This window comes from Triturus cristatus, chromosome 4_2 (genome assembly GCF_964204655.1).
Source record: "Triturus cristatus chromosome 4_2, aTriCri1.1, whole genome shotgun sequence".
Lineage (NCBI taxonomy): Eukaryota > Metazoa > Chordata > Amphibia > Caudata > Salamandridae > Triturus > Triturus cristatus.
Genome location: NC_140586.1, coordinates 433,707,175 through 433,733,557, shown reverse-complemented (window position 1 = coordinate 433,733,557; position 26,383 = coordinate 433,707,175). Strand labels below are relative to the sequence as shown.

Below are 26,383 nucleotides of genomic sequence, written 5' to 3'. Positions count from 1 at the left end.
ATATTGTTTGGTTTGACAGAATAATTCGGGCTCAACAGTTCGAGGTAGACGGCTAAACACGTCCCCTGTGAGGCATTGACTGCATTGAAGTTGTAGGTGAGAACTTTAAAATTTAGCGCAATCACCTCAGTTTTTAAGAGATAGGACATTGGGTAAACAATTTTCTGTTCATTTGTTTCAGTACATTGGTCCTGATGAGGTTCCCAGCAAGAGACGGGTTCCGAAACGCGTAGACCTTACGAATAAAGGCCAATCGTTCATCTTAAAAAACTATTTTCAAGAAAAGAAAGAGTATAGGCAATGAAAGTATAAATAACTTTTCTGGATGGCCTTCACGTGTCATTTGACACAGTGTTCACTTAGTTTTGTATATTTATTGAAGAATATGAATGGGTGTGTATGTGTATGTGTATGCATGTTGAAGAGCTGAATGTTTTTTTGTTTAAAATTGTATTTTGGAAGGTGTCGAATTCTTACAATTTTGTACTTATATTGTGTCACAAAATTATTGTTTAAAACACGGTGTGGTTTTATTATGAAGAGATCATGAGTAGTTGAAAAATGTAAAAAAAGAAAATTATGATGTAATTGATTTACTTCTTTGATTAAATCTGACCGAAAAAGGAGTCAACTATGTGATTGTTTAATTCAAACACACAGTCAAAATAAGAGTAGGCGAAAGCCTTGCGCAGCATTGGCACTCAACTTGGTACTTATTAATCGACTTGGCCTTGCTGCCAGTTAGTCAAACCCAGAATTGTTCTTCCACCGATAATGTAGTATGACATTATTACATGGTATGAGATTTAGTCAGGTCATGATGAATCTGCACTATCAATTCTGTTCTATAAGAACATTTCTTACATGAACCCTTGATTTTGGGGCAAGCAAGAAGACTTTACAATGCTACTAGGAATGCTGTCTTCTTGCTATTGAGTTTGCTGCTCACTTGGGACCTAGAATAATTCTGATTTTGCACTACTCTGTAATGCTCTATTTGCCGAGTGCCTTCATGCCATAGACTTCATGCTGATTCTGTAGTGTACCTTTTTGCAATAAATCCTTTGCATTTTATTTCACTGATCTATAACTCAATCATTGAGTGCACCCTTACTTGATTTACTGTATTATTGATGTGTTGGGAGGTGCCTTAACTCAGGAACACATTGGCTCAAGAAGTTGAGGATTAACCCAGTCTACGATTTATCAAATCGTGGTCAAGATATTGAGGTGTTCAAATTTAGTGGTTCCTTGTACCCACATTGCCCACGCCAAAACCATCATGTATCACCTCAGAAAAGCATATGGTTACGTGACCTGAAAAGAAAAGGACCACTAACAGTGCCATCTCCCAGAGAACATGAGACACCTGCCATCAAACAAGTGAATTAAAGGAATAAAGGACCAACACCCAGAGGGGAAGATGTTCTCCCCCATTGTATCAGTACATCTCCAATCCCTTTCTGCCATGGCAAACTGAGAGGAAGGGTGCAAAACCCTGCCAATCTTTAAATTCATTCAGGCTTACTATCCAAGCTTGTTAGACACTGGGTCATGAACCTAAAGCCAGGGTTATCAGAAACCAGCCTATAGAGTTGGTCTGTGACAGATAGGTTTGATGAACTCCGAAGCACATCATTACATGACATTGGAGGCTCCAATGAGTAAGGAACAGGATAAGGGATGTCGATCAATCAGATTGACTTACGCTAAGTGATTAAAATAAATAACTCTAAAACTTCCATAAAGTCTCATGGAAGGCAGAAATATAATCAGAAGAAAGGCCTTGGAATGAGTCCAGGTCCGCCTCAGAAGGAGAGTCTGAACCACTGACATTTTGAATCATGATATAAACCCCTTAAGGACTCCGAACTAGAATCGCAGTCAGGACATTATTGTCCATCATGTATTTGCACACCAGGATGGAGCCAGTAGATGATCCAGAGGTACAATCTAAGGACCAGGTAATCTGGAGTTAACCCCACACAGGATTCAGAGAGGCCTCACATGGGACCACCTCATACTCTCTATTGGCCACAGCAAAAGAAGAATTAGTAGCAGAAGCGGGGAAGTTAGAGGATGCAATATCTCCTCTAACTACGATGCTGTCATGAAGTTAAAGGCAAAATGGCTGAGGCCTGTGGTTGCCAAACTGCACATCAAGATAGGTTTTTACCAGCTGCCCAAATCAAACTGTCAACATGGTAGGGACCATTAGCAGAGGGAAGACAGTGGGCCCAGAAGTCCCTTGTCGCCTTAAAGCACACCAAGCCAGCAAAGCGTCAGTGAATATGACAACTTCGGTAGGTATTTGGCTCATGTGTTTTGAAAATCAAAAACTGGTTTGGCAGCATCATAGCTTCATGCCAGAACAGATCTTGGCACCAGCGCCAAACCTCGTCCCAACTTAGCAGTAGTTGAATCTGATGTTGACATCAAGGTTGGAGTTGTGAAAAGTTCTGCTGACCAGACAACATGCCTGAGTTCGAAGTGACATGGGATTGGAGGAACACCTATTGGATACACTGACAAAAGGTGCCATGGAAAGAGGACCCTCATGCCAAGGATCAGTCCTTACAATTATTCTCTGAGCGAGATTCAAATTAAGATCTGAACCTACGTCTCATCAGCCTGCCAGATGAGTAATACTCTTGAAAAAGGGGTCCATTAAACAAAGGCCCACTTACTGTCCCAGGTCAGCCCAGGCACGACTTCCTAGCTAAGGACCAACAAATAAGTGTAGCAAATAAAACAAGATCACGACACTAGAAAAAGTTTAATTCATAAGAAATCTTCCAAAGAGAGCACATTAGATTGACATCAAAAAGTGTGACAAAAAAGAACTGACATCAGCATTGGATTGGACCATGTATGGCTTCCTATGTAACATTTGGAGAGGCACTGGAGTTGAGTCAGCGAGATTAAGACCATTTGCTGGCACACTTTTTCTAGATCCGGTCTGGTGCCTGGAAGAGATTCAAGAGGTGACGAATCTGTACGTAGAAGTATCCATTAGCAACAGAAAATAATCCATGTGCCTACTTACAAATGTCCATATGATAGTGCCCCACAAATTGGCAACCTAGTCCTCCAACACCTATCAGTATTTTATTGTAAAGGTTGTATAAGGAAGACCACTCAAGATTGCAGAATGTCTCCAAACCAGTTATAGAGACACCCTACTTCCTTTCATCAGTGAAACTGAGGTATTACCATGCTTCCCACCAATGTCTACATATCAGAGAAAAGACTAATGGTCCCTGCCAATATCAGTGACACCAAGGCCATCAAAGAAGCGATCAACAGTAGGAAAATTATGTTCATGACAATAAAACACTGCATCAACCCCTGCAGAGCTCACCAGTTCCTCACCTCACATAAAAGTGTACTAACATCAACCTCTTCTACATTGATAAAATACAGACGTTCCGGCAGCCCATCCACAATACCAAGCCTGCTTCATCTCTCACCCTCACCCCTTCCTGTACAATCCTGCAAAAGCTAGGCGGCAAAGCCCTACCTCTCCCAGGAATGCCTGACAGACTCAACGCCTTCAAAGCCATTTCTTATGATGTTTCACAGTTGTCCTTCTTCAATGCTCTCTCTGGGGATGCTCTATTACCTTTACCTACCATGGTCAATTCCTCCTTACTCAAGGCATCTTCCCAGAAACTCTCAAGACGGGCTAGATCTTCCCACTTCTAAAGAAACCCACAATAGACACGGGTGACCCTGCAGCTACTTGCCAATCGATTACTACAATTCATCAGCAAAATCATTGAAAAAAGGGTCAGGAAACCCATGGGTAGCTGCACGTTTTACAAATGGAAATAAATCAAAATCAAAAATAAAATGCAGTCTATGCTCCACTCCAAGATCACATCAATGCTAAGTGTCTCCTGCACAACTACCAACCTGGCTTTAGAGGAAGCTCCAGCACAGAGCACTCTACCTTACATTTCATCTTCAACCTTTGTATAGAACCGCCTGGTGCCCTACTCACATATGACAGCATCAAGATTTAGACAATATACTGATAATACACAACTCTACTTCAAAGTATCCCCTGCTTCAGACATCCAATGCTTCACACACTGCTTGCACCATCCAGACCTGGATGTCCAGTGTCTACCTGAAGCTCAACCCAATCAAATAAAAATCCTAATATTTGCAAAGACAATAAACACAATACAGTTCAAGCCTGGCTCAATTACATGAATCTTCACAGCTTCGAACCCCAACATGGACAGCAACCTCTCCCTCATGGAATGCATTGCCCAAATAAAATGGCCTGGCTCCAGCTCTCTTGTCTAAAGAAAGTCAAACCGTTTCTTCCAGAAAGTAACTTTCACTCTCCCATCTGGATGGTGCTAATGCCCTTAGTCCATGGCCTCCCAGACTACACATTGGTACCTCTTATTGGCATCCTACATGCCACAGCACATCTCATCCAGGGCTTGAAGAAATATTAACACATCACCACAATCCTGATGAAACTCCATTGGGTCCCCTTGCCAGCTAGCACTATGTCCAAAACAAGATGAATCATTACAAAACCATCACAACAAGCACACCCACTTATCTTGCAGGCAAGCTCACCATCACTAGTGGCTACTGCACTGCCAGGGCACCATCAGACTACAGACATGCAGACTTAGGCCCTGATTGTAATCCTAAATACCAACTAGCGCATATGATAAACAATGGTACGACAGGGTATGTTATTTATTGGGTATGATACATAGCACCTATTACAATTTATGGGTGATAACATGCGGATTTTGGTGTTGAAAGTACTAAACTCCACATCGTAGATTAAATACCATTTGATTTTCCCCATTTACATTTTGACATGGTTGGCCTCACGAAATTTAACAAAGCTTGAGTTATTTAATGCATCTGATAACTATTGAATGCATTATATAAAACCAAACTCATAATTCCCACCGGTGCGTAAACGGGGGCTTACGCACTGGTCGGAATACACTAAACAACTTGCAATCAGGCCCTAAAAAGTGTAATAAAATTAAAAAATAAAAGATGGTAAAAAGTATTTTCCACCTATGCACCCAGGATCTGAAACAACCACCTGGACAGCCCTAATGGTGCTTCAAATTAGAAGACGTTTGAAGACTTGACTCTTTAAAGAACACACGGTCACAATGCATTAATTCTTCCTCTCCTATTACTCATTGACTTTATGCTTACCTTTGACCATGCACATCACTCCTCTGCCTTTTGAATATACTTGCGCAACAGAAATAACGTACACATACATATATGCAGGCATTTTATACCGCCCTGTCAATGTCAGTGAAACAGAGGCTGGGATATATGCCTACACACTATACATGAAGCCTAGTCAGACATTAATTGCAACCATTCTCCCGCCAGATTAGTGCCTATGAAATGTAGACAGAGCCATCTGCCCCTTGTCAATGCAACTAAATTAAAGAATAAACAATTTTAGTTGCACTGCTCCTATAATTCTCTTTTGTTGCACCCATCTTTGTGGAATATTTTCTTTGTTTGCCAACTGAATATTTGCTTCGCCCCTCTAGCTGGAGACTGAGCAGTGACACATCTTTCTAAATAAGGGCTCCTGGTTTCCAGAGTCATCAGATAGCACCTCAGGCATGGGATTTTTTTCGCTATCTTTAGATTTACTGACACAAATACTAGAAACTTTGTATAAAGTTAAGCAGCCTGTGGAATATACATGCGAAAGCACCAGCACATGATATCACGAAAGAGGCCCATCAAGAACGAAGTTTCCAATAGAATAAGACAGAAAAAGGGTGCTTGTGTATGGAAAAAAGTCCTGCAACTCGGAAGCAGAACAATTGGGAGCTATAAGGAAAGAGAGGCGTCTGGCACACACGCATTAACTGACCATACAGACCAACCTATTGATAAAGGCGTATGCGAAAATCTTTCAGTGGCATCTCTGGAAGTGACTTTAAGGAGGGGCACACAAGGGGTCACAGATAAAATTGATAGGTCCACCCAGAATTGCCATTAGATAGATAGATAGATAGACAGACATTTTATGTAGATTGTGAATTAAAGAATTAAACATTACTATGGACTGTGGAAGGGGTAGTGGTCTTCGGAGTGCCTCAGCCAATCACATTTTCCTCTTCCCACCAGTCTCTTCTGCAGTCTGTCAGCTAGACAGTTGCACTCTTTTCCTCTTTTTCTACTCATACCATTCTGAAACACTTTATCTGCATAACTCACACCTCATCTCTTTTCTCTTTAGCACTCTCTTTCCTGCACATATGTCCTTGCATCTCCGTCACTTCACCGCCTTCCAAAACACAACACACCCACTCCCCTTTAAGCACTGGATATTTTAACTTTTGCCCTGTCATTATTTTGACTGTTGTGTACCTCTTTCACACATGTTCTCAGAGAATCGCCATAAGAATGTGCATGCCTAGTCATTGCTGTTGGATGAGAATATATTCTGAACCCTTTATATCCCATAAACAGGCAGTGTGAGAAGTTTGCACTGCCTTCATTCTGAACTCCACAGCTATCAATCGTGGCCAGTTATGAACAACTCCTCACTACCTGAAAATACAATAGATGCGACTCATTCACTGTATGCATAATACATGGATAATTTGCTGCATGAAAAAGACTAGAGAAACACATCATCCAGGAAAAAGCAAGTACTCATAGGGAACGCAAGAGTATGTAAAAGGAGAAATGTAAACAGGAACAACAGTGCCGTTCCCAGGCTGAGAGTGCAGTGTCTATGTAGGTTTCAGCTGCATAGAGCCAAATTTCTTGTATTAAAAAAATAATAATCTTAAAAGGGTCTTAGAGCCCACTCATTACTTACCATTAGCAATGATTGGCTTGATACAACGTGGCTCTCGTGTCACTCTGATTTCCCTGCTCCCTATTGGTTAGTGCTGCCTCCTTGCCTCTGTATTCATCCTAGGCTTCGCTGCTTTTTTGTCCTGCCGTAGAGCCTGGACCAAGTACTGCTTCCAGTGGCCAGTGTCAGTCTAGTGGAGCAGGCACTTTTTTGTTACTTTTCGACATGACTCTTATTTAGTGCATTACCCTGATTCAGAGTATGAGGGTGAGGCTAGAGAGAATAGATTAAGGGCCTCATTATGATGTCGGCAGAAAGCCTACAACCAGTGGTCGGAGGCTTTCTGTACGACATGGTAGGTTTACAGTCCAACCGCTGTATTAGGATGATGGTGGTTGGAGTGAAACCTGCGGGGGGGATTCTGACATGGTTCCGATGGGCTCAAGGAGCCCCTCGGTGGGTCGGAAACACCACATAATCCCTCAATGACGGCGGCTCCACTATTGGGATTATGATGTCAGTTTTTAACAGCCATTCCATGACCGCCTTTCTGACATGGAAAGGATGTCAGAAAGTGACATTGGGGGCCCCTAGCAGGGCCCACTTCCCCCCTGACCCTCCGCAATAGGGCCTGCGTAGCACCTATTATGCCCCCCCTATCCATCCCAGCACCATGTGCTACACGGTGCAGGGATGTTTCAAAACCTCCATTTTGCAATGGATCCTTGTGCGCGGGCCTTTTCTGCCAGCCGCACAAGCTTCCATTGATAAATGGAGGTTTCAAACCGCCCTATAGGTAGTTGCATCAAAATACTGCGGTCTGCACCACCGACCTGAGGTAGGGTGGTTCCTTTCCGCAGCTGTGTCGGGCAGACGAAAGTCTGCCCGACATCCTAATAAGGCCTTAAAGGTTTTAGGGAAGAAAGCATGTGTGGATTTGAAATGTGCAATGGAAACGAAAGATAGTAGAGATTTTTGGAAAGTAGTGAACGCTCCTTCTTAAAAGAGACTGTTGGCCCCCCCTTAGATAGCCACATTGAGGAAGTGGGATGGGTGGCACACTTTCAAAGTATCTTTCAAAGTTTTATAGAGACACCAACTCATAACTCTCAAGTAGAGGAAAATAATAAGTTTCATCTAGTATTTGAAATGGCTGAGATAACACAAGTATAAGTACAATCCAGCTCATTAAAAGCCCCTGGCCTCAATGTGTATTCCGGGAGCCCCAATAGCTATGGGTTGCTTTTGTGACTAATGTTTTTAATGTAATAGCCAAGATGTGCACCCTTAAATCATGGAAGCCATCAACAATTATTCCCATACAAAAAGAGGGATAAGGGCACCCCAAAAAACCTTAGACTATTATCTCTGATCGATAATACGGCTAAACTGATGGAACATTTACTTTTAAATATATTGGAGGATTGGGTAGAGGAGAGAAATGGCCAGACAATTGCTCAGTATGGGTTCAGGAAGGGAAAGGGGACCATTGACCAATGTCTTAACTTAAGTATGGTGGTTGCCAAGTAAACAGTGGCAAAGAAAGGCCATCTTTAAATGGCATTTATGAACCTCTCGCCCACCTTGTATTGCGTGGTCCACAGTAAGTTATGGGAAATTATGGAGTCTTTAGCAATAGACCCATTGATACTTAAATTTATTAGGCAGCATTATACAAGGGCAAAAGCGAGTGTCCGGTTCGGAAGAGCGGGGGAATGCACAAAACCATTTGGCATTAGGTGTTTAGTGAGACAGGGTTGTGTGCTTGCTCAATTCCTGTTCTCTCTCAACACCAATGGAGTGAAGATGGCTTTAGGAAAATGGTCCAAGGATGTTCCGTATAATGAGGTGGCTCCTCTTGTGATACATCTTTATGCAGAGGATGCAGTGCTTTTGGCTAGAACTCCCATGGCACTGCAGAGTCTCACAGAGGAGTATACTAGATTTATGGACACCTTGGATTTACGTGCAAAATCATATGTTTTTATTATGGGACCACACTTGAAGAAATCAGCGTTTTTCCATTTAGCCCATCGCAGGATAGAGGTGGAAGATTCGTTTTCATATAGTTGCATACTTTCTGATGGGAAATTTGTATAGAAAGATATGGTTTTGAACAGAGTCCAAAAATAAACCAAAAAGAGTCCACTTATTTGAATATGACTGTCCTATCGTTGTAATCCTTGATGTTTCAGGGAAAATAATGATTTTTCTTATAATAACCCTCACCCACCATAGCGACCCATGGTGGCATGCTTCATCATCGGGTTCTTCCCGCCCTGCTGCGGGACGGGGCGTTCTACAACCGACGGAGATGTGGGAGCACTTTGTTGGGTGTAAGACTATGAGGGAAGGGAGTGGGAGGGTCAAGAAAAATAGTAACTTTAAAAAGTACTTGGCTATCTGGAGTGAACTATTTATTAAGTCCTCTAGCTGGTACTAGTAAAAAAGGGGTTGTGAGACTTACACTAAAAGGGGTGCTTGTCTCCTGGTCAACATGTTTCAAGCCTTCCTCTGAGGCTTTTCATCAGGACCAACGGATATAATCCTGTATACCACTCCTATTATTACTAGATGGTCTCTATATGTGTTATAGTTATAAAACTGTTATGAATAGAAATACTGATTCATGCACTTATGATACCTACTAGGTATGTATTCTCTTACTAGAGACCTACTTGGTGCATACTTTCTGTTAATACCTATAACGATAGAATATCATAAAATCATGTCGTGTTAGCATTTAGAATGGTCAAGCACATCACCATTTGGTGGAAAAGAAGTGATATATTTTCACATGTGCACGACTAATCTATTAGATATATAAAGATTGTGTTGTGCTGCCCTTGAGACGTACAAGACAAGACACAACCGATAACATAAATCACACACTCTATATATATATATATGTATCTAGACCTGCTGCAACGAGTACAGGAGATTGGGGTTATTGTATAGTGACTGCAAAAATAAAAATGAGTTAGCAGATAGCATACATAATAGTTCTCTAATAATGGCCCCATGAGCTCTGTCCAGGAAGGAAGGAGCGCTTGTAGTCACACACTGAAAAAAACAAAAAGAAGGGGACCATGATTTATCATATTGTAAGGGGGAGTATGCTTGCAAACCGGAGTTTGCTTGTTGCCAAGGGGGATGGGAACGTCTGTCATTCCTTGCGGCTATGCCATACTTACATCATCAAAGCAGTTCCCTTGCTCAGCATAGTCTGCCTTACCCGTGGCTCCGAAGATGGTAGACAGATCGGGGAGACTTCCTGGTAAGGCATGCCTTCGCTGACGTCTAGAAGAGGGTGGTAATTTGCGAGTGTTTTGCGACCGCACTTTCTGTCACAAAACATTCATACATAGCATTGCGGACGCAATTAGAAAAGGAACGCCCCTTCCTAATAGCGACTTGCAATTCCTAAATAGCGAGCCTTAAATAAATTGCGACTCCCTATTTAGGAAATGTACATGGCCAACAATGATTTTGCATGCGCAAAGGGGTTCGCAAACCCGTTTGCGCATGCAAAATCACGTCATACATCTGGCCCTGGACTATGGATCGGGGATAGTGCATCCGAAGATTATGACTTTTTATGGTCTCCTGGGAAGCTGAAATTAACTGTTTCCAATTAATTACAACTTCCTCTCTTGTATTATCATTTGGCAAAAACAAGATGTACAAAGTGGCCGGAATAGATGACTATAAATGTTTTACTTTAACTTATAGGGCTATTGCCTATTAGCCTTCGAACACTAGATCAAGTGTTTGAATATTCATTAATTACACATGTAGTATGAAAGTTGTCAGGCATAGAGGAACTGTGTTTTATTTGTGTTAAGATGTTTTATTACCTAGTATGCATTTCAACTCTGATTGTTTTAAGATATATTGACGTTGCAATCTGGTCGTATTATTTGTGATGTATGCCCTTTTTATGCACCAGAAATGATGTGAAATAAAGTAAGTAGAGTAAACATTTCATGATTCTGGAGTCCTTCTCGTTCCTCCTTCACAAATGCTGTTGATTCACCCAACCCGCCCCCCCCCCCCCCCCCATGCATTTCCCACCCTCCTCGTCGTCTTGGTTCGCCTCCCCAACCCCCTCTATTTTTTTATTTATTTACATATTGTTTACATGTTGAAGGTTATCTCAGCCCTGCGCATTATTCTGGACTGGGAATTCACTGCCCGATAGCACTCTCTTGTACGCTGCACCGTTCACTCACTGTGCCACAGTAAATGTTTGACTGGTTTCACATCTGAACATCAGAAAGTCTGGATAGTGAAGAGGGAGACAATGAAGCCTTTAATGTTTTGCTTCTGTGCTGAAAATAAACCCGTTTCTAATGTTTCGGGGTTCTCCGGAGTGAACACCAATGTTATCGGCTAGTGTGGCCTTTTTTTATCCTTGGGTACGGATAATAAGTGTGGCCATTGTTGTGGGCATGCACATACTGGAACACTTACTTATCTGTCGCTTTTCATCTCCTTGCTGAATGCGGTGGTAGTCAGGCGCGCAACGCCCATTGGGCTCAAAGGGCTTCAGCGCTCTTCCGTCGAGTATGTCAGCCCGGGCTGAGACAGCTTCCCGGGCTGGCGACCGTCTTAGTGCAGCCGCACCCGAGTACTTCACAGGCCTTTAAAACACCCTATTCATGTTAACGAGGCTTTGTTGTGTTTTCACTCCTTCTTAAAGCCCCTGCATCTCCAGTCTGCCACTCCCCCCCCCCCGAAATTTGTATTAGACCCCACCCCGAAATTTGGCTCTAGTTGCGCCTCTGTTGATAATAGTGGAATAGAAAGCCGTGGTAATGGCCTACCTGTCAAATCATTACATTGTTGAATTCAGCTCATTGTTCTAGGATTTGGACAGCATTTGTATGCAGCCCTGCGGTTGACTCCCACATCCACGCCCCCACATCCACGCAGGCACTCACCGAAAGATTCACTGTTACTCACAATCGGGCACACATGCTCACACACTTGCACCCACAGCGGGCACGCACTTCCAAACACACATAATCAAAGCCAGACAGCCAGCATTCTCGCTCTCTCACACACACTCTGCCATGTGCACAATCCGATCCAGATTCCACCGACTCACACTGACGCACTCAAAACACAATGACACGCACTCACACAAAAAACATGCTAAAAAGTGATCTTCAAACGCATACAATTCCACACACCCAATCTGAACGTAGTGCTATGCAATATTTAAAAAACACATTGACAAACCAATAGAATTCGCATAGCAAAACGTATGGTCTTTGCCATGGCTTGTTTTGCTGGCCGTGGTTGTCACTGGTGATGGGACATGGGGACAAGGAAGGGGAGGGGGAATCAAGACATTTAGCGACGCCAATAAAGCGTGTGTGGTCTTGAAGGGCACACACATGCAAACAGGGATGCACAGATCCAAACACACTTCCCAGGGAGACAGAGTGAGCTCAGTGTTCTGAACTTCATCTGTGAAAAGTTAACTTTCAATTGAAGCTTCACTCTGCCCTCTTGCACGCGGCCCCAGAGCCCTGCTATTGGTTTCTGAAAGGGACGAGTAAGGCTGATAAAACTCTCCAACTAACTTCAACCTGATTTAACTACTAAATATATTATTGCTTGCTTTCTTGCACGGCATGCAGAGAAAGTATATTTGGGTTTAAGCGGACTCCCCATGTTTTATTTAAAAGGTGATCACTGGCAGATATGCGAGTCTATTCGAGGGCAGAGGTTCACAAAAGCATAGCCCGGCATGAGTTTAAGATCAGAGACGTGGCTGTACGGTTTGTGTGTGGCTGTAAAGGGTGCACAGCTGGATATTTCTTTGTCCTACCATATTCTAGGCACCTGATCATCGCCTCTATTAAAGCGTGTGTAAATGTGTTACTGAGCCACATTAGAAACATACCATCAGTCGCGTGTGCACTTTAAGCTGTCCATTCAAAGTTTAAAAGTAGAGCCATCTGACTTCGCAAGGCTCCTACAGCAGATTTAAAGAGATGAAAGATAAAAATGATGCAATTTGATTTCGAAATGTAATTTTGTGATTTGAGTGTTGACGTCCTGAAGCTGTCTAGTTGTTCTCACTCTGTGTATTACTTATTAAAATGTGAACCTACTCTGGATATGGTGAAATGTATATCAGACATCAATAGCTTCCGAAAACAGATATCAGCAATGATGGCATTTGAGTATCATCAGTGATGCCATCAATGATGTTGATGGAGCATCGATATCTACACATCAGTTTTTTGTGAAATCATCAAACAATATCCCCCACTGGTCATATGGACCTTTGATAGTCGACTTGAAGCTTACATCGGAAATACATTTCAATCTCTGGGAAACAAGTGTGGCGTCACAAGGATGACATAGAACTAGTTATGTCAACCATAAAGGTTCATTTTAAACTATTAATCCAGTCCTTATATATGCACAGCAAAAAGGTACATCAATACAATGTTAAAATGAAATATAAAATAGTAACTGAGGGACCTCATCAGGTGTTCCATAAAGAAACTTTCCCTTTAAATTCCAAGCATTTGCAAAAGCAGGGGACTTCTAGAGGGGAAGCATAGGTGTCAGCATGGTTTCGATCCTCAGCAGAAGTCTGAAGAGAAAGATTAGCATGAAGCTTTCCGAGTAACCCTAGCAGGAGACAGATATCTGTTCTCTTTCAAAGCTAAGATGTTGTCTGCCTAATTAACTATGAAACAACAACTAAAATCACAACTGAAAGCGCCAGAACATCCAAATTTCGTTTCCACTACTAGGAACCAATCGCTTAACCGCATTGGAAGAGGGACAGCATACTCCTTACTTTCCCAATCTCACACAATTAGGTACACATCTGTTGTCCTGGAGTGATGCATCTTCTTGGTATGCCGGGTAGAGGAATCTCCTTTCACCGTCATCCCATCACACCTGTTGACAGTTTTCTCTTCTCAGGCCTCACTTTCAATCTAACACACAACAATAAGCCTTTCTCTAGCTAACGAAGAACATGATAAAACACCTGCAGAGGGGAGGTAACAGCATGCGGGCAGCCTTTAAGCAAACATATTCAACTTTTTTGCACGAGAATCAAAATGGATGCATATTACAAAATTGTAAATCAATGGCAAGCAAATAAACAACATTGAGGGGCCGATTCCGATCTCGTTTGGAAGGGCTACAAATGCGATCCAGCCAGAAAAAGTACAAGCCACACGCGTGTTTACCGATGACTCGTACAGCTGTACGAGCGAGCAAGTACGATGCGTGAAATGCAAAATCGCCGTCCGACTCGATTTTGGGTCTGAACCGCTCCGTACCTCTCGTCCGTAAGCAAACCGTGCCATGCAATGGAGGCGATTTCCGACCGAGCCAGTAGGATGCACGATTCGGACAGCCAGATCGAGTCGGAGCCTCCAACATGTAAACGGTCTGGGAAATGGACTTCGGGGGTCCGCGCCGGACCCCCCTTCACGCGTAGCCTTACAAGTCGATCAGGGTCCCCCCTACACATGCATCTACGGTGCGGGTGGCACAGACGCGTCCCCACTACAGGGGGCGCCCTTGTGCGCAAAATACCTGTTTCATCAATGAGAGCCTATGTACCCGTCGTACAACAGGCTCCCATTGACTTCAATGGGGCTCCGAGCGACTCGTGTCTGTCAGCGCTTGTTCGCATCGTACTCGGGCCCTCGGAGCCCTGGAGCACGAGTCGGTTGGATAGCCCTCTGGATCCGAGTCAGGCGGAGCCTTCTCCCAGCGAGATCGGAATCGGTTCCTGAATGTGAATGCAGTTCCACTACTTATTGATCAACCTAATACAGCTATACTTAAACTCTTATTGATAAACATGATTATATACCACCATTCTATTCAAATGTAGCACACACAGGTTAATTAACACACGTTGAATATAGATGTTATATAGTGGTGTATAAATGCATATAAATGATGTATTTAGGGTGCAGCTATAATTATGCTGCTCCAATGGCATCTAACATGTCATGAGCAATGTCATTTGTGATGTCATAAGCAGTGCAAGACTGGGGCTCAAGTTATAGTTAGCTCACTAATCTACAACTGGCAAATTTGAGTTATTTTTTGTTTTTTTAGCATTTGTTCTTTTCTCATTTCCTTATCTAAGTAGAACAGCACAAGAACTTTTTTTCAGTCAATTTCTATGTTTTTTAATCATAATCAAGGTTGAGCCTACATCCAATCGCATCGGGCAGCCTGCAGTCAACCCCCCAGCTGCTTTCTGCCTTCAGCGATCCAGAGCAGGGGATTGGGGCAGGTCCTGGCCTGGTGTTTTGCCCCAACCCCATGGGCACAAAACCCTTCCCCTTGTGCACAACATTTGTCCTGCGCCCAACCCCCACTGTGTATAACCTTTGGCCGAGTACAGTAAGGGGTTGCAGCTATGGCCTTGACTCCATCTAGGCTCTCCACCCAACCTACATTCCCTTGTGGCTGACAAACCCCTGCAGCACATGGCTGCTTAACTCACTGAAGGCTCCCAATTCCCACTGCAAACAGCTCATACCTGTAAAATGGTGGTTGGCTGTAGGGTCTGTGACCACATGTTAGAAATGGAGGTCTCTAGTCGGCAATGGGTTGCACATTTGTCCAAGTAGGGTCCCTTCTTCCTAGTCAGGGTAAGGGAGTTACACTCCTAAAATATCCCCTGCTCACCCCCTTGGTAGCTTGGCACAAGCAGTCAGGCTTATCTCCGAGTCAGTGTGTAAAGCATTTGCACATCACCAACAGTAACCCAGTGAAAGCACTACAAATGGACACCACACCAGTTTAGAACATATCCAATACTTAATATATTTAGAACAAGACCAGAATAATAAAAATCCAACATACAGTACTTAAAACTGAAAATGCAGTTCCTTTGAGGCATTAGCTCCATCCGGTTCTACCGCGATACTGAAAACACAGAATCCAACAGTTCTGTCTGACCACGTGGGTTGGGGTGTTGGCAAGCTCGGGAAGAGTACCTTTTTGTTGCGGCCGACACGTTGGTGCAAGCCAGTCATGGCAACCATTGTGGTTGCGATGCAAAGTGTATCGGTGCAAAATGTGGTGCAGGCAGATGCTCTGTGACAGTCATCCAGCGGTGTTGGTGAGAGCAGGGCTGCGGTGCAGAGTAAAGGGGGTGTTTGATGCAGTGCTGACAGATCATGGTGCAGAGACAGACGGTTGCGGGGAGCTGGTGTCGGTCGGTCCACACCGCGGTGTGGTGGGGGGGTGCATCATGAGACTTATGAGCGGTGCCCCCAAGCCAAGGTGCAGTCATGGGTGTCGAAGTCAGCAGGCAGCGACCAAGTTGATGAGACCAGAGTGGTGAAGTGAAGCGAGGCGCTGTGGAGTGCTTTGCCCACAGGTCACAGTGCAAGCAGTGGCTCTGTGGTGGCGGCGGTCATTGTCGTTGGTGAGACCAGGGTTGCCGTGCGAGATGTGGTGTTGCCCTCTGCAGTGCCTTCAGGACACTGAGCCAGCGACAGAGTCGGTGACAGAGTCAGCTGCATTCACCCCTCTGTGGCAACTGAAACCATGGTTCCAGAGGCGGTACCCAGAGGTCAGTGAAGTCTTTGCGGTCCCTTAGACTTCAGAACAGAAAGCAAGCTCTACTTCAAGCTCTTGAAGATACTCAGCACACATAAAGAAAGTTCAGTCCAGTCCTTTCACTGCCCAAAGCAGAAGCAGCAACGGCAGGCCAACCCAACAAAGCAACTACACAGCAAAGGGGCAGTACTCCTCCTGGCAGCTCCTCTCCTTGGCAGGTTACTTGATTCCAGTGAGTTATCTGAAGTCTTTTATCTCCCTGAGACTTCCAACAGGAGGCAAGCTCTACTTCAAGCCCTTGGAGAAAACTCTAACAGCAGAATTATGAAAGTACAATCTAGTCCTTTCCCTGCCCAAGACAGAAGCAGCAAGCAGCAATCAGAAGGCCCCACAGCAGAGCATGCAGCAAAGTGGCAGTGCCTCCTGGCAACTTTTCTAGCTCTCCTTCCTGGCAGGTTCCTTAGTTCAGCAGTAATATAAAGTTTTGAGGTCTGGACCCCAATATGTATACCCAGTTTCTCTTTGTTCTTTTGGGAGAGAGTATCTGTGCTCATCCCAAACCAGTTCTGTCCTCTCTGGTCCAGTTTCCCAGCAGGAGGTGGAGACAGCATTGTCCAAGGCAGACAGGGCCTATTCAAGTGCAAGGGAAATCTCTTCCCACCACTCTACATGCAGCCCAGGCCTATTCAGCCCAGCCCTGAGTCGCTCAGGAAAGGCAGGACACACCGCAAGAAAATACCTACTTTAATATAAAAGTGGTATTGTCAAACACACTAAAAGATGCATTTTTATATTCTGAGTTCAGGCATACTAAACTCCATCTTTTTATCTTGTCTCAATGGGAAGTTATATTTATAATGAATGAATGAATGAATGGAAAAGCATTTATAAAGCGCGTAGCTACCCTGAGGCATCCCAGCACTAACAGCAGCGGCGAACAGAGAAGACGGCTTATTAGGCGAGATTTTGGAAAAGCCAAGTTTTAAGGAGTTTCCAGAAGGACAGAAGGTTGGACTCCCGACGTAAGTGAGGAGGGAGGGCATTCCAGAGCTTATAGCTTTATAAGAGTATAAGTGTTCACTGCTTCTTACTTTTCTTATTTTTGGAACAGTGGCGAGAAGGAGGTTAGCCAAGCGGAGGATTTTGTTAGGGCAGTAAGGGGAGACAATGGATTGAATAATTGTTGGTCCTTTCCCCTAGAAGGACTTGTGGGCGATACACACAGCCTTAAATTTAATTCTCTCTAATACTGGCAGCCAATGAAGAGCCTTCAGTGCCGGCTTGGTGGATTGCCAGTATGGGGTCTGGAGGAGCAGAAGAGCTGCACAGTTTTGAACAATCTGTAAGGAGGTGGTAGCTTGGGGAGCTCCTAGATAGAGGGCATTCCCATAGTCCAGGCGAGAGAGAATAAGAGCCTGGACCATTAGCCTTCTGACAAGAAAGGGGAGAAGAGGAAGGATTTTGCGGATCATCCTAAGAATGCCATAACAAGTGGCCAATAGTTTTGCCGCCTGATATTCAAAATTCAGGGAGCAATCCAGCCACATGCTCAGATTTTTTATCAGATTTTTTTGGTACAGGAGCAGGGCCAAGAAAATTTGGCCACAGTAGCCCCGATTCAAAGATGGGAGAGTTGCCTGCAAGCATAAGCTCCGACTTATCTCCGTTCAGTTTCAGATAGGAGAGCTCCATCCATTTAGCTACCTTCTCCAGACAGGGGCCCAGGCTATAAATAAACTCTCATTCTATCCAATGAGACAGATAGCCTTTCAATAGTGAAAAACGAAATACAATGTATTTCACTATCAGGACATGTCACACACCTCAGTACATGCCCTACCTTTCACATAGATTACACCCTGCCCCTGGGGAGACCTTGGGCCTACCTTAGGGGTGTCTTACATGAGACAAAATGGAAGGTTAGGGCCTGGCAAGTGGGTGCACTTGCCAGGTCGACATGCCAGTACCAAACTGTTGAGAGACACTGCAGTGGCAGGTCTAAGTTACATTTGCAGGCTGCTCATGTGGGTGGCACAATCAGTGCTGCAGGCCCACTAGCAGCATTTGATTTACAGGCCCTAGGCACACACACTGCACTGTACTAGGGACTTACCACTGAATCAAATATGCCAATCATGGAATCACCAATCCATAAACAAAATTTACAGGGAGAGCATATGCACTTTAGCACTGAATAGCAGTGGTAAAGTGCCCAGAGGCCTAAAACCAACACAAACAGGGTAAAAAACCTGAGGCCAAAAAGCAAAAAAGTCTGGGGGTAAACCCGCTGAAAAAGCCAAGTCTAACAACACACTTTTCTCATTTACTTTTTTTAAATGGGTTTTCAGTGCTGCAGGATCAGCACTAGTACTGCAGTACCTCACTGGGGGCCTCAGTGGGTACCAGTGAACTGGTTGCTGGCAACATGCTTCTGGGGTTGGACACAAGGTCTGGTCTCTAGCCAGGACTTACACACAACTCCCAACTGGCACCTAACCCCCTGGCTTTTGAATGTGCACAGTGGGGGAGTTGGTTTCTGGATCTTGCCTGGCAATTTTTGTTTCAGGACGTGGGGATCAAGACCCCAAGTGCTGTAATGGCGGTTGCATCATTTTGTTCAGAGTTGTGGTCAACCAATCAGATCCTTCGGTATCATGATTCTGGCACCAATACGTTGGTGCTGAAATGGCGACAGAAACAAAACCTCCTTTAGCCAATCAGAAGGACGTATTTTGTTTTAGTTTTTAGGTACTTTGAGACTACCGCAGAACCACACATCCAGATACAACTAACTTTTCATGTTTGCTAACACCTTCATGCCCAATCCAGTTCCCTATTTAAATGCTGATTTCTCTAAAATGGTTGAGCGGATTTACACCAAATTACAAAAAGCATGCGTGTTGGGTAAAGTTCTAACATTTTGCCAAAATTGGTGTAATGCCCTACATCCGCTTTTATCCATTTCAGAGTGTTACGTTTCCTATGGGAATTAAAATAGGAATACGTCAGATGGCACCAACGTTATAAGGGAAACAAAAACTGCTCTTGTGCACTTGGCCTTTCTGGTGAGACTGGCAATAAGAGTATGCAGGATGATGTGACTCACTGGCAGAAGTGTGCAAAGTAATGAAGCTATGATTAGCCCTATTGGGGACCTGACTGCGAGTGAGCAGTCTCTGACTTCATTGGGCATACAGAGTAATTCATCGACTCCTTGGAGGAGAACGGGGGCACTCATCTGAATGCCAACAAAAGCTTCATCCCTGACAAGTCTTTAGCTCATAGCCAGTGTAGGTATTGAGGAGAAACTTTGGCTCCTAAAAGTTTATTGCAGATACTTTTTGTTTCCTTCTTGCTTCACTGATTGTTTCAATTGTGGCATTGCAACTGACTTGGCATTAAAATGTATTTCACACTCTAAGTGTCATAAAATGAATGAAAAAAGACTTGTAAAGTGCAGCTCTTAAAACTTTCGTCAAAGCTCTGTGAAACTGGACACTTCATGCTCTTGTTTCCAATTGTTACAAGCAAGATCCTCTCTTTCCTTGTCGGGAATCAATCCTGTATCACAAATCAGAGATAGACATTGTAACAGTCGTGTGTACGATTTGCCTTTAGGGAGTAGGCTTGGACTGCTGTGGTCAAAAACATTTTTACATGTAAAGACTGGCCCAGCATAGCATTTCAGCTACAGTGCATCTGGCTCAGAACATCCAGTACTGCCAAATCCCACGCATCAGACGTTAGACTAACGCTTCTCAGTGTGGTGCTCCGATTCACCGCACTGAGATTCATTTTCACATATTATAGGCATAGCGCCTGGCTATCATGTGCTGTCAAAGCAAACTGGAGTGGCTAACAGTGTGTGGCATGTGCGCGCTGCTCCGGCAGGCTTCAAGTCCTGTAAAAAGCCTAAATCCATGTTTAATTTGCTATGTTGAATGAAATGCAGAAATGAGGGCTAGAAGCCCCCGACGTTGCTATGGTTGTTCACCTGGTAGCTTTGTGACTTAGTAGTGAGTAAGAACTGTACGCTGTGCTACAGATCTCGCTGTTTTCTCTCAAACTGGAATTATGTTCAACACCATGTGAAATGTAGACTGTATGCTCCTTCCTTTATACACCACCAGTATGCAATTTACTGACATTTTAAACACAGGTTGCCTCTTTGTGAATTTTGGGAAATACTCAGGTGTGAGAATTTACTAAATGACAATTGTCTTCTTCCTAGGATTGCAATTGAATAAATGCCTCTGAAGTGAGATAGAAGCTGAAGTACATCAGCACTTTTATTTGGCAAAAAACAGACCGAATCTCTTTGTAAATATTGCAAGCTGCCGTGCATGATGGGTGGGTTTTGTTTTTACGCAACAGCGAGAGCAAAGCATGACAATTATTTATACATGTATTGGGAATGAGCTGGAAAATGTATTTGTAAAGTCATTTGGAGTATGTTTTTATGAAGTAAGTGCAGATTTAAACTGAGCGCCTTCATTTTCTCTTTAGCGTGGTCTTCGTGACCACAGGGAATCAAATTAATGTCTAACACGGTACATTAGCATTGACTAGAGGTCATTTGGGTATAAATTATGTTATTTACAACGATAAATAATTTGCGCCAAGTTTTATCCCTTTATAGAACTGCACTTATGAGGTAAAAGCACATTATTTACTGTTCTAGGAATTTCCATAGTGGACATTTCTCATGTGTACCACGACACAAGTTGCCCCATAAAGTGGTAATTTTCCTCGTGTTTTATTCACTATCAGAGAGAATGCTGCGAAGACACTACTACTTCACCCTGGTCAACAACTACATATGAGGACCCTCCCACTTGGATAGTACGGCTATTGTAAAACAAACCTTTAGGTATAAATTCACAGAACTGCTTGCTAGATGCTTTTGTTGTTCATGGTACTATTTAGTTGGAAGGTAACATGAAGCATGCTTTTGGATTTCTTGGTGATGAAGCACCACCATTTTTGTTCAAGGGAAATGCTTAATAGCAAATTTCTGGGTGTTGAGGATCTCAAAAAAGAGGATGCCTAAAGGGAAAGAACTGACTTTAGGTACAAAACCAATCATGAATTGGTGACATACTAGTTTCAGCAACGGGGGTGAGTTCTAAGGTGATTTAAGGCAATATGATGTGCCACAGAACCTAAATCAGTAGATTCTTTTTAAAAACCCCAAAATCTTCCTCAATAATGTGAGAAAAAAGTTTGTTATGCTAAAAGACACATTTACCTCCAGCCAGTATCAACCAGAATGGCGCCCATCAGAAAGAAAAACATGGTTTTGTACAGCTGTGAGATTTACAGCTACTTCAAAATGTTCAACAGCATCTTTCAGGTGTGTCATACAGAAGTTAGGGGGCGGTACCCCCGATCTGGGTACTAAATTTTACATTTTAGATTGTGGATGGAATTTGTTACTGTGCTTTGTGAAGAAATGGAGGCATCAATTTCTGCTAGAAAATCATTGATCTGGAACCTTTTTGTCGTGAACTCCTGATGTTTCTTCTTCTGCATATTTATTTGAATAAACCATACAAGACTCCACCATATAAGTGATCATGTTTCCAATCTTTGCTACTCTTGATCCTTTATTTAAAAATATAAAGATTTCTTTCACAGGATTGCCAAAGGACACGGCTTCCTATCTTTTCACCACATTGTACAGCCAATCAATAACGTTTGTAAAACTTTGTAAAATCGTCTTTCACTTCTATGTCTTCTATAATCTTAACTTCTGCAACATTTGTCTGACTCACTGACAGCCCACATACTGTTTTAGAGCCGTTCACCAAACACAGCTTCAAAAAAAGTCAGCCCTATAATCGTCCCTTTGCAAAAATCCTAGTCTTATTATACACCAACAAATTGTTTTGTTAAGCAGTCCAGTTCTCACCTTATATAAAATGCAACAATGTCTGCCAAGCACTCACCATGATCTATAGCTGCCTCCACCTTTTACAGCTGGATCATACAGAGCTCTACCTTTGTCTCCTCTTTATTAACATCTTTATCCTGTTGCATAAATCAGCATGTTTTACCACACCTCACTTTTTAGGACAAAGGGGTTACCATTTTATATCACACTTTAAATGGATTTAATTCTGCAAACTAGAGAATGTTTATTAGAACATTGGAATGTTGGGAGCTCCATTGAACACAATTTGGTTCTCCAGGCTTCTAATGGCCGGTAGAAAACCGGAGCTTCAACATTCTAATGTTTGTTCACAGCTGTTGCTGTGAACAAAGACCTCATGCAGCCCGAGGTGATTTCAAACCCCTCGGGTTCTGTGAGGCCTTTGTTTTACATATTAGTACATTCTGCCCTCTAGGGGCGGAATGTTCTTTTAGCCTTAGAGCCCTCTGTAGTGGGCTCAACCAGCCATTAAAGGCTTGCTCCCTTGTCAAAGCTGGAGCGGGTCTTTAATGGCCGGTAGAGCCTGCTACGTTGAGATCTAAGGATATAATATGCCTCTCCACTCACAAATCACCTGTACCTGCCGAGTCTTCCCCACTCATCTGTTTACATGTATGCTTTCAATCGTTAGTCTGTCCAATTACCTGAGCAAGGAAGGTTCTATTCACTCATCGGTGTAGGATGAGCCTAGTATGTTTATACAGTTGAGTCAAATGTTGAGCTACATGGATCTGTATACACCTACACCTTTACATGCATATAATAGTACTTTGTCATGGACTCAACTGAATAGTGCCAATAACCTATAAGCCATATATATGTAGTCAGTGTAGGATAGGAGATGTATTGCCCCTCTGCTGAACCCATTATTGTTTTGTCCTCTGTAATTCCATTAGGATTTCTGTTAAGGATGTACTAATGTATCATCAGCACAATTTATATGTGAGCTTGTTGTCTGTCATAGCTATGCCACGTATCACCTTCCATATGTCGTTTGCTAGACTAAAGTGGCTGATAAAGAACTGTGGCAAGATTGGGGCACAATGGCATAGAAGACGTTGTTAGAAGCAAGAGTGCCAATTCATACTTTGTGACATTTATTCCAGGCTCATAGTTATGTGTGTGATAGGCTGGCTGGAAACTTGGTATACTTGCTTGCCATAGTTAAATACACATATGTTCTCATTATACATCAATGTTTCATTAAGGATTTCGCAAAACCAGTTATATATAATGTTGACTCATCCCAAGCTCCTTGGTAGGTTGAGGTAAACCAACATGGAATGAGGCGTTTTATTGTCAAGTCTGTATTCTTGTGGGAGGCTTGATGAACTATGAGTGACTAAGAGTGCTAGGCACTTCGGTGTTACATTTTCACCTAAATATGCACAAATTCAAGCTACCCTGGCTAATGAGGGGCAAAACAAGGATGATTGTTTCCTATTCAGGGGGGACTGTTCCCATAAGGAGCAGGGTTAAGACTGATTTGCATATGGCTGGGTCTAAACTGAGGTGGCATGCTGAGCAAAAGAACAATGGGTTGGGATGCTACCCAGAGAGATCACAGGTGGTTAGACAAATTTCAAGCATTCCTCCCATCACCTTTTGTGTGTTTCTTGTGCCTCACCCAGACGAGGATTGTGGTTGCTGCTTGACCAGGGCTCACACCCCAGTCAACCAACAACCCAATTTATCACACTTAACATAAATGGATTTCTGGTAACCCGACTTATGTTATGTTAAGTTTAGAGAAATTCTAAGCAATGACTCATACTTCATTGTTTGGCCATAGAAGATTACTCAATGTATGTGTGCAACCTCTTGAACTCACTTTTGTTAAGGCAGTTTTTCACCTGGAGATACACAGGTTTGGTCTTTGGCCTCTAGCATCAGTCATTTCATGGACAACACAAATTATCTTTTCAGCAAACAGAGGGACTAAAGCATCTGTAGCTCCTAAATCATAGTCCCATGAAATTAAGATGAAGTATAACTGTTACTCTAACGCAGGTTGGTATGACATTTAATCTAAGAAGACATTGTTTAAACTATTGTGGATATTTAGTTACTGTTTCTGTCTTTATTTGTATATTTAAATAACAGATCTTCGACTGATTAGGGAATATTTTATAGGACTCTGATTCATTGTGTGTGCAATGTCAGGATTTAAACACATTAACAACAATATGGAAGAACAAGTAGCTAGACACATGGCTTAAATACCAGGTTATCACAAATTAAATGTGGCCATTGTTTGGAGTAAATTTGGCATATATTCTATACCAATAGAGTTTGATGGCATTTTGCACCAAACATCCCCATAAATGGAGCGAGAGTTGGGAAATGGACCACACAGAAAAGAAAGTATTTGAGGTTGGGTTAGTATTGTCTTTTCCCAAAGCTTGTTTGGGATATCCCATCACTAGCCATAACTTGTGGACAGGTTAAAACATTTTTTTTTTTAAACATAAGAAACATTTTGATGAATTTAAATTTAAACCCCAGAGTTGCAGTGATAAACTGAATCATGACAGATGCGCTCTCTATCTCTAGGCAGTTCCATCAAAAGGACTGTGGCTAATAGACGCGATGTGGCCAATCAACCAATGAGGGTCATTTATAGTGAGCTCGAATATATTGGAATAATACCATGAATAAGATTATCCAGAGCTTTTATTCACATTATGAACATGCTTAATTCAAATGAACTTTCAGAATGAAATGTTATTAGTACCAAGATTTACTATTTCCTTTTTTTTGTCTGCAGGTGAATAAAGATTATATTGTAGTCAACATCTATGTGGTGGGCAACCTGGCATTTTTAATAGCACTGCTGGTGGGAATTGGCCAGTCTTGAAAGTCCGTTTCATGTGACTTGAAGAGGATCATGAGAGAGGGCTGCCGCCATTGAACATTCTTTTTAGAGCAACATTAAGTTTTAAGTACTTTCAGAAATGTTATTTGATCAAGAATCTCAAACATCATTTCAACCTACCTCTGGAGGAATTACATATTAGTGTTCCTGTGTAAAATATGTTTATGATCCCGTTGATAGGGTATTGTTTTATTCACAGTAAATAATTTATTTTCATGGTTTGTAGAGCTCTTACATTGCCAATGCTTACCCTATGAATTATACCCTCTATCTTTTATGTTTTACTTATGGTATGCTCGGTAGTTATGTATTTTCTAGACTAGGAAAAGTACTATTATGAAGTACAATACATTTGTCAGAATAATGTGACACCCCCACCCTTGGTTCTGAAATAAAGTGTATACTATTTTACAATCCGATCTATTTAAGTTACTTGTTTGCTCTAGTCACGAAACACGATTCACCAGGAGATTGTTTGGTGCAAATATAGAGTGAGTGCATTGAAAGGTCTTGAAATGATGGGTATTTCTGTAATGACGGCACTAAAATGTGTGGTGCCATATGCATAAATTCTGTTGCAACCCGTTTACTCTTTGTATCAGATGCCTCACCCTTTAATACTTCACCCCCATTTTGATCAACCCATCAAAATATGTTGCTTTTAGTAAAAAAATCCATCAATGTTTACTCATTGGGCTATTACAATAAACTATTTAAGACTACACTGATGCGTTACTCAGCAAATTACTTTCAGCAAGCCCCTTACTTATTTCACAACCTGCAACTGTTCCACTTCCTTTGTAAAAACATAAATAATGCTTGTACTACTCCTGTCACTCCTCTTCTGCTTCACCTTTTGTGCATACATAGGCAAGCACTTGTTTCCAATGAGTTACCTGCTCTGTACTCATGAGGGAGGCTGCTGCCATTCCCCCGTCCTTGAACCATGGGCGCTTTCACATGTGCTACTGCCTTACTTGCGGCTGTTGTATATGCAGGCATGAGAGAGGGAAGCTTGCTCTGCACTGCCCTCTGGAATACGACATGGTCAGCATTGCTGACATCTATCCAGGCAAGCATGGGGTGCTTGTGATGCTTTAGTCAGAAGTGTTTTTTTAAACCCAGGGACAATAAATAGTTCGTTTCTCTGACCTACACAACTAAACTAATCACAAGT

At 42.7% G+C, this 26,383-nt stretch overlaps 1 protein-coding gene across 3 annotated transcripts in view; it reads left to right on the top strand.

The window, feature by feature from the left end:
• LOC146834526 (ferric reductase 1-like) overlaps positions 1-25,900 on the top strand; it is a 594,548-nt gene extending 568,648 nt beyond the window's left edge. For 2 of the 3 annotated variants that reach the window (XM_085601924.1, XM_085601923.1), the window contains one exon: positions 25,099-25,900. In XM_085601924.1, the coding sequence (XP_085458050.1) occupies positions 25,099-25,188 (90 nt within the window). In that variant the 3' untranslated portion in view covers positions 25,189-25,900. The remainder of the gene's footprint in view (positions 1-25,098) is intronic. The other variant, XM_085601922.1, reaches the window with a different exon arrangement.
• Positions 25,901-26,383: the final 483 nt, after the last annotated feature.